The 10,305-nt window shown below is 40.4% G+C and overlaps 1 protein-coding gene across 1 annotated transcript; it reads left to right on the top strand.

Moving 5' to 3' along the window:
* Nucleotides 1–2,181: 2,181 nt before the first annotated feature.
* LOC121875450 lies at nucleotides 2,182–6,575 on the top strand. Its single transcript, XM_042380007.1, has 4 exons — nucleotides 2,182–2,300; nucleotides 2,772–3,018; nucleotides 3,791–3,857; nucleotides 6,183–6,575. Coding segments are annotated over exons 1-4 (327 nt in total). The 5' UTR covers nucleotides 2,182–2,298; the 3' UTR covers nucleotides 6,194–6,575.
* The last annotated feature ends 3,730 nt before the right edge of the window (nucleotides 6,576–10,305 follow it).

Raw genomic sequence — 10,305 nt, 5'->3', positions numbered from 1 at the left:
CTTGGGTTTGAGGGTGGTACGCAGAAGCTAAGTTTTGTTTAATACCCAATTCATTCATCACCTGCTGGAAAGGAAAGAAGTGAAGTTAGTACCTGATCCATGTGTACAACTCTAGGAATGCCATATTTAGTGAAGAAGTTAGTCAGAGTCTTTACCACACTCTTTGCTTTGATGTTTCACAATGGTCTAGCCTCTGGGTACCTGGTGGTAGTACACATAATTGTTAACAAATATTGGTGGCCACATCGAGTTTTTGCGAGAGGACCTACACAATCAATTATAACCCTGCTAAATGGCTCATCTACCACAGGAATGGGTTTTAGGGGAGCAGGTTTTATGACCTGCTGTTACAATTCAATTCAATTCAATTCAAAAGCACTTGCACCTTTTACAGCTGTACCACCAACTTGCAATATTTTATTATTATTTTTTAGTTACATTCGGTTTCATTAGTTTTGTTTGGATCTTCTCTTAAATTGACTGGACTGTAGTTGTTAAGCGCGCATGTAACAACTGAAATATTGTTTATAAAATTGGCGAACGCAATATCTATAATAGGTTTACCTATAAATTTCCCGTTTTTCTGTAATAAACTCGGTACATATTATATACAAATAATATAGAATAACTAAGAAATTCATCACAAACGTAATAGCTATAATCAACACTATAATGGGCGTTTTACCTATATTTATAAAACTATAAAGATATAAAGAGCTCTAGTCAGATCAAAGAAGGCGTGACTATGGTATTTTTCTTGATGTAGTGTACAACTTCTTATACAGAAACATATATGCATTTATGTTAAACACATATATGCATATATATAGATGTGACCAAACACACAAAACTATATCACATTATAAATATACACTGAAATAACATCCAAGCCATATTACGGTATTCAGGTTAAAATGTTGAAAGTAATAAGATTTATCCAACATATTAGTTATTTTATATCACAAATGCACATTCTTTCACAGTTTTCACAATTACCAAATGAAGAAAAATAAAATTTGATATGTTTGTAATACTATAAGTTATTATCTGTTGGTGTTTTTTTATATCTACCATAATAACTACAAGAACGTTTATTTTGTATAAAAATATTAGATAGGAAAATTGGGTTGAACCTTGTCTGTATGCACGCATAAAATTAATATTACACATCTTGTCGTTAACGCGACATAAGATGTGCTAAGAGAAATATCAATTTTTTAATAGCCAGGCGTTCCCTTCGGAACTCTGGCTAAGAAACGCTACATCATGCAATATTGCCACATAATTGACGTTAAAGTACTTTGACTGATTTTGTATTTTTTTTAATCTTGACTGTTGCTAGTTGCTAGTTGGGGGTCAATTTTGTTCAATACTTGATGTATAATACAATGCTTGGGGTGATATTCTTTGACTCTCAAAGTGCTTTGAAATAAATGAACAGCCCGTCAGGCTCTATGTCTAAAGTTGTTTGTGATATTAAAAGGAATGTTATAACTGCCAATGAGAACAACTTTCGTATCGAATTTGTGTGGATTCCGTTCCATGTAACTTTGTGGTCAACCGACTCTCACACCCTCTTTCACCACATTCTCATTTGCCCTATGACCTCCTCCTACAGGTCCCCAGCCGTTACCAACACCTCTTCCCTCCCTGACCAGATATCCCTCCTCCTAGTCACAGACCTGGCACTAGGGACCTGCCACGCTTTGCCATAAACAAATAAATTGTACCGGGAATTTTCCCCCCACACACTCATCATTCTGTTACTTTATGTAACTTGCTGACAAAACCCATGACCCTTCAGGCCTTTACGCCCTTAATGCATGAGTCATAAAGGCAAGCATGAACTTAGCATGCTTCCCAGTTGGGCACTGTAAACGCTTCTGCACTTCACCTTGCACAGGATGTAAGGGGGTGCCCAATAAACTAGCCCCCTCTGGGGCAATCTTGAATCTTGAATCCGAAAGGGAGGGAGGGTGGGGGAATTGTTACACCCAGGCCCCAACATCAGAGGACCATGAAAGATATATAGGTATGGTATACGGGCTTTGATCTTGGAAAGCAACCACCGAGGGCCCCATCTCATGATTGTGCCCCGGGCCCCCACTCTAATCTCTGGGGTCCTGTGTAAATCACCTGGCTGTAACATGTGTTTTCTCACGACTGACTCATTAGACCATTTACACAACACCGATGAACCTTGTAGCGTGTGTGAGTGATGCTGCTGCACCAGCGACTCTCTATTGTTAGCTCCTGTGTGCGTGTGGCGGGTCCCTGCGTCCATCCTCAGACCGAACAATGTGAGGGAAAGGAGCAAAATATTACTTCATTTTGGTTCCTTGTCATCTTTAGATGTTTCTCCAGTTTAGATTACTGTCTGTTAGACGACGTGTGGCAGACATTCACATGAGTATCTAACCCACGTTATGTCAACTATAATACTCGTACAGTATGTTCTGTGGCTGTGATGTTTTATTAGAGTAAACTTGGACACTCTTAGTATGAGCACGTAATGAGTTTTCAGAGTAACTCACATTTTTATTTTATTATACTATATCTCATAGAAAATTGTTTCTTCATATACCAAAGTTTTTGGTTAAATAATTGTGCTACAAAGTGTGTGTGTGTGTGGTGTGTGTGTGTGTGTGTGTGTGAGGTTTGATTACACATACAACATACACAAAGCTGTGATTCTCGGTGGTTTATTCATTATATGAATTTCCGAAACCTGAGCTTGGTGATGGCGCGTAACACTGTCAGTTGTCCACCAGGGTGACTGTGTTGGCCACATCCTCGCCTGCCACCCTTCTCTTCCTACTGGTGATGGTGGGCGTAAGTACGGCACGTCCTGGAGCTCCTCCTTCACATGTTGAAGATATCAGACTGATAGTAGTGAGGTTGTTCCAGCAGGCCCGCTCCTTGTTGTTGCCTGCCGACCTTCTCTCAGGCACCACCTTCTGGGGAGATTTGCTCAAGCTCTTGCATCTGTTCGGCATCACCAACGAGGACATATTTCAGGTATGAGTAACATTCTCACCACCTTCTTGTCTTAGTTAGTACCCAGACCCACACGGGTGGCGGTTGGAGTGCAGTACCTCTACTCGTCTGTCCCTGTGTACTGGCCAGTCATGTTTACGGCACCCGGTTAAACAGTTCCCAGCAAGCTGGAGGCACTAGAGCGGTACATGTGACACAGACACTGAAGCGGTACATGTGACACAGACACTGAAGCGGTACATGTGACACAGACACTGAAGCGGTACATGTGACACAGACACTGAAGCGGTACATCACAAGAGACACTAAAACGGTACATCAATGAAGCCGTAAAACACTGTAAGCAAAGACGCCATAAACTATTGTAAACAGAAACGCCGTAAACAAAGACGCTGCTGTTATATGAGGTAAGACATAAATTACACCCACAGTTAACAAGACGGCAAGAAGAAAGTTTCCACATTAGAGGTTATTTAAACCCTCCCCATCAGGGTGGATTATTAGGGACCTGCCACGCTTTGCCATAAACAGATAAATTGTACCAGGAATTTTCCCCCCACACACTCATCATTCTGTCACTTTATGTAACTTGCTAACAAAACCCATGACCTTTCAGGCTTTTACGCCCTTAATGCATGAGTCATAAAGACAAGCATGAACTACACATGTTACCCAGATGGGCGCTATAAACGCTTTTGCGCTTCACCTTGCACAGGATGTAAGGAGGTGCCCAATAAACTAGCCGCCTCGCAGTGCAAATTCTAAAAACAAATTTTGTGTGGTCTTCCGGCAGTGGTGGAGAAGGTGGAGACAGAAGTGGTGGAGATCTTGTCCCAGCTGCCGCCACATGACATTACCAAGTAAGATATATTGACGTACTGTATTTGTCCTGATATTAATTATTATTATATTGTTAAATTATAACGAGTGAACGTTGTGTTACCTGTACTATTACCGGTTGTGTTACCTGTACCACTACCTGTTGTTACCTGTACCACTACCTGTTGTGTTACCTGTACTACTACCTGTTGTGTTACCTGTACTACTACCTGTTGTGTTACCTGTACCACTACCTGTTGTGTTACCTGTACACACTACCTGTTGTGTTACCTGTACTACCTGTTGTGTGTGTTACCTGTACTACTACCTGTTGTGTTACCTGTACTACTACCTGTTGTGTTACCTGTACTACTACCTGTTGTGTTACCTGTACTACTACCTGTTGTGTTACCTGTACTACTACCTGTTGTGTTACCTGTACACTACCTGTTGTGTTACTGCATGCTACTACCTGTTGTGTTACCTGTACCACACCTGTTGTGTTACCTGTACTACTACCTGTTGTGTTACCTGTACTACTACCTGTTGTGTTACCTGTACTACTACCTGTTGTGTTATACCACTACCACCATTGTGTTACCTGTACTACTACCTGTTGTGTTACCTGTACTACTACCTGTTGTGTTACCTGTACCACTACCTGTTGTGTTACCTGTCACACACCTGTTGTGTTACCTGGCACACTACCTGTTGTGTTACCTGTACTACTACCGGTTGTGTTACCTGTACTACCTGTTGTGTTACTGTACTACCTGTTGTGTTTACCTGTACCACTACCTGTTGTGTTACCTGTACTACTACCTGTTGTGTTACCTGTACTACTACCTGTTGTGTTACCTGTACTACTATGTTGTGTTACCTGTACTACTACTGTTGTGTTACCTGTACTACTACCTGTTGTGTTACCTGTACCACTACCTGTTGTGTTACCTGTACCACTACCTGTTGTGTTACCTGTACCACTACTACCTGTTGTGTTACCTGTACCACTACCTGTTGTGTTACCTGTACCACTACCTGTTGTGTTACCTGTACTACCACTACCTGTTGTTACCTGTACCACTACCTGTTGTGTTACCTGTACTACTACCTGTTGTGTTACCTGTACTACTACCTGTTGTGTTACCTGTACTACTACCTGTTGTGTTACCACTACCTGTTGTGTTACCTGTACCACTACCTGTTGTGTTACCTGTACTACTACCTGTTGTGTTACCTGTACTACTACCTGTTGTGTTACCTGTACCACTACCTGTTGTGTTACCTGTACCTACTACCGGTTGTGTTACCTGTACTACTACCTGTTGTTGTGTTACCTGTACCACTACCTGTTGTGTTACCTGTACCACTACCTGTTGTGTTACCTGTACCACTACCTGTTGTGTTCCTGTACCACTACCTGTTGTGTTACCTGTACTACTACCTGTTGTGTTACCTGTACTACTACCTGTTGTGTTACCTGTACCACTACCTGTTGTGTTACCTGTACTACACTACCTGTTGTGTTACCTGTACTACTACCTGTTGTGTTTACCTGTACCACTACCTGTTGTGTTACCTGTACCACTACCTGTTGTGTTACCTGTACTACTACCTGTTGTGTGTTACCTGTACCACTACCTGTTGTGTTACCTGTACTACTACCCGGTGTACCTGTACCACTACCTGTTGTGTTACTGTACCACTACCTGTTGTGTTACCTGTACCACCTGTTGTGTTACCTGTACTACTACCTGTTGTGTTACCTGTACTACTACCTGTTGTGTTACCTGTACTACTACCTGTTGTGTTACCTGTACACTACCTGTTGTGTTACCTGTACCACTACCTGTTGTGTTACCTGTATCTACTACCTGTTGTGTTACCTGTACCACTACCTGTTTATGTTACCTGTACCACTACCTGTTGTATTACCTGTACCACTATATTTGTGTTACCTGTACCACTACCTGTTGTGTTACCTGTACTACTACCTGTTGTGTTACCTGTACTACTACCTGTTGTGTTACCTGTACTATTGCCTGTTGTGTTACCTGTACTACTACCTGTTGTGTTACCTGTACCACTACCTGTTGTGTTACCTGTACTACTACCTGTTGTGTTACCTGTACTACTACCTGTTGTGTTACCTGTACTATTGCCTGTTATCTCTTCTGAATTAATTTTTTCTCATCTGAACTGACAGTATATTATGTTAGATGACCTTGTTGCTCTTATACGCAAGAGTCTGTCGCAAACTGAACTTGTATATAAATAATTCCAGAAACAATGAACAGAGAGGAGAGTCATTTTTCCCTTCGTATCAACAATTTTCAATACAAAGTTTACAGAGATATCTTCTACAGGGTTGAGATAGCTGCCGGGGACATCCTGGGTATGATACAAGCTGGGGATGTTGACTTGGAGCGACTCAAGACCGACGTAGATGTTATTTATATGATCATTTGGCCGTATGTGGACGACAGCCTCAAGCCCAGGATCAAGTACACTGTCGGGATACTTATTTTCCTGTGGATCCTGTGGTCACAACTCCGTATGTCTCTGTCTGCTGGTGACCTGATACGACCTCTCTTGGCTGTGGCTCTGTAGGTCTGACCCAACATCCTTGTGTGTGGCTCTGTAGGTCTGACCCAACATCCTTGTGTGTGGCTCTGTAGGTCTGACCCAACATCCTTGTGTGTGGCTACTATAGGCCAAACTCTGCCTCTTTTTCCCTTTATTAAACGTACCTAAACTTGTGCCAGTGTTGGTGTCAATGCCTCCACATGTCTCTGATTTATAGTTGCAGTGTACGGCGGCTGTTTGGTTACAACTCTCGTCCCCTGTCACAAGGGTCGCTAATTTGCACCTGGGAGACTACAAGGTGACCCAGGTGTTAGGGATGTGATATATATATATATATATATATATATATATATATATATATATATATATATATATATATACATATATATATATATATATATATATATATATATATATATATATATATATATATATATATATATATATATATATATATATATATATATATATATTTCATGTAAATCCACAATGAAAACGTGGATAAGATAAATCTTGATAAACTGTACGGAAAATGGAAACAACGGAGTACCTAGCTGTCTTATTCAAGACATCTTCAGAGGCAACTGAATAAAGATTGAAAGCTAAGGTACCTGTTGTTTCCATTTTCCGTGTGATTTATCAAGATATATATATATATATATATATATATATATATATATATATATATATATATATATATATATATATATATATGTTAATAAATCCCTCTTTATACGACAGTTTTCCCAAGTGTCTCCTCAACAAAGAAGCTCTCCTCTCCGGTGGTGTGTCTCTTGACGATTCTTGAGAACATTAACAACTGTCTAGTGATGCAACACTTATCTTGTTTACCCCGAAGCTGGCTGGCATGTGTGGGATCTTAACTTAACCAAATTTAGTTTATTTTGGACTTCTCTGAACCTAAATTAATTTAACCTAATATACTCTAACCTAACCTAACCTAACCTAGCCTAACCAAACCTAAACTAGCCTAGCCTAACCTTGCCTAACCTAACCTTACCTAACTTAACTTGCCCCAAATCTATCTTCTCTGCTACAGGTTTTGCTGGACTGAGGACCATGAGAACATTGACTCCCCAGGTGTTCTCACGGGGACATACACTACACTACACTACACTACACTACACTAATAATGGTTGCCCCTCGAAATCGAGGATGGCCTGCCGTGGGGCATGACCCAGTGTCAATGAATAGTCCGAGAAGACCGGACAACTCGCCAACTGCACTGGCTAACCATTATCCCGGAATACGGAATCGATTAACATCCAGGTCCCTAATTACTGCTGGGTAGACAGAGGCAAATGGCGTAAAGAAACGTGCGCATAGTTTCACCCTGCCCAGGGATCGAACCGGAGTCCGTTCGATAGCGAGGTGAGCATGCTGACCATTACACCACACTGCACCCTAAGTGAATGTCTCCTACAACTTAAGTGGCTCAGATAACTTTCAATTCATATCAAAATCAACATAAATAAACGAGTTGTGTAGGACAGGCTTACCATCCATCACACGTAACTCAGTCTGCATCTCAACCAGGTAGAGAACACCCAAATAATATTAGAGTGTGTCAGGGACGTCTTGGTCAAGTATTATTGTCACGTCTTTCCCCTGGGGTCTCAACCTCTTGCCAAATTAACAAACAAATGTGAAGCGGCGGTGTTTTTACTGACGTCATTTATTATTCCATAGTAACTAGTGTAGGTAATTATACAGGGAGAGTGTGGAGGCTGCAGCATGGTGTGTGTGTGTGTGTGTGTGTGTGTGGTGGCTGCAGGAACATGGCGTGTGTGTGTGTGTGTGTGTGTGTGTGGTGGCTGCAGGAACATGGTATGTGTGTGTGTGTGTGTGTGTGTGTGTGGCTGCAGGAAACATGGTGTGTGTGTGTGTGTGTGTGTGGTGGCTGCAGGAATATGGCGTGTGTGTGTGTGTGTGTGTGTGTGTGTGGCTGCAGGAAACATGGTGTGTGTGTGTGTGTGTGTGGTGGCTGCAGGAACATGGCGTGTGGTGGCTGCCTCAATAAAACTCCTTTTGTGGTGAAGGATAACGAAAACTTAAAGGAAGATGTAAATAAATGAGGAAATGGAGAGAAGGAAGAAGCAGGGAGTGAAAGGAAGGAATGAGAGGAAGAGGAAGTGAAGGAGGAAAACTGAAAGATCAAGAGGGAGCAAGGAAGAGAATATCCACCTCCATCACACCAGTTCATACACACCACAACAGACAGTGCAGGTACGGTATACAACGTCTGTTATACGTAATAGTTATAAATATATACTACCAACACAAAGTAGTTAGAAAGTATACAGTATAGGGAAGGACATAAGAGATACTAAAGTTAAAACGAATATATCAACCTTTATTTCATGACTAATGTGACACAATTACTTACGCAGATGTGAGATGACTTATTTTATATGGGACGGGAGTATATGTGGTCGTCTTGAGAAATAAACTTAAGCTACATTAAACTATTCTATTACATAATATATAAAGGATTAGGTACAATAGTTTGAGTTTGTTTTTACATGATCTGGTGATGTTTACACAGGGTTTGATGTCAAATTGGATCACTTGAAGATTGACTCCACAGCTTGTTAAACACCCTGATATTGCCTAGATTAAGGTTGGGTTGGGTGTGAGTGAGGTAATGAATTCTGTATGGTTATGACATTCACCTTAAATGCCTTATGAAATAGGGTCCTTAAAGCTTGCTGTTAATGGCCGAATATACAGAGATGTTAGAAGTGAACACCGAACAAAGTCTTAGTTAAATGTTGTTATTAAGCACCGTTCAACTAGGTGCGTCAACTACCACCAGGGTTATTAATATGAACTTAAATTTGGTTAGAAAGAATGTCCATGGTTGGGTTATTCTTAGAGGTATAATTAGGTAGACGTTTACAGATGTACTGTTGTTGTCATGTGATAAGATAACAGTTTTATTGTCCTGATAGTCACCTTCTCTCACAGTGAAGTCGTGTTCTTAAAGCGACATCAATTGAACGTATGACTGACGCCGTGACGCCAACTAAACGTAATAACCCCCCCTAGAAAATATTTAATTAATGCATAACTGCGTGGGAGGGGGGGGGGTCTATAATGGCAGACGAGATAACCTGACGAAACAAAAAATTTACCTAACCCAAACTAAACGAGCCTTAACCTAACCTAATCTAACCACCGTAACTAACCTAACAACCTAACTTGTTACATTGGGTTAATTAGGTTAGGTTATAATATACTAACCATCATCGCCAAGTTAAATTTTGTCAGCAAGTTATATTAATGCTGGAACTCAGATAAAACAAATACTATAAAATCAATCACTAAGTAACTTTCGTAAGGCTTCGTAAAAACAACCAACTCTTGTTATTTTACTCATGAACAAAACTATTTTTCTTTAACGAAAATTAATTCCCAAACACAGCGTCCACCTCCCGTTCTCAGAGTTGCTGGTATCTGTGAGAGGCAACCCAGGTCGATCCAGTTGGGAAAGTGAAGGTGGTTGCGTGTCCTGCCAGGGCTATGGAACACGAGTAACTTAATTTTCGTAAAAGAGAATTAAAAATTTATGAAAGAGTGGATTGAAGACGATTTCAGACTATGACGAAACATGTACACAATCTTACACTACGGTATATATCACAATAATCATCCTTATATATTAATACTGAAAGGTGAACATTTCATTTAAGATTAAAATATAAATCAACATAATCTCACTATTGTGTAAGCAAGATTTTAAGCACTGAATATACAGTATATTACATGTACTATAAGACTCCTATATTATAATACCTTATATTTAATAAAATTAATAATATATTCGGTCATATATCACACACAACTGTACCAACTACACCTATATAAACAAAGGTAATTCAT

The sequence above is a fragment of the Homarus americanus genome, unplaced genomic scaffold (assembly GCF_018991925.1).
Source record: "Homarus americanus isolate GMGI-L3 unplaced genomic scaffold, GMGI_Hamer_2.0 scaffold20322, whole genome shotgun sequence".
Classification (NCBI taxonomy): Eukaryota; Metazoa; Arthropoda; class Malacostraca; order Decapoda; family Nephropidae; genus Homarus; species Homarus americanus.
Note: the sequence above shows the minus strand (reverse complement) of the source record. Positions and strands in the feature narration are given on the sequence as shown.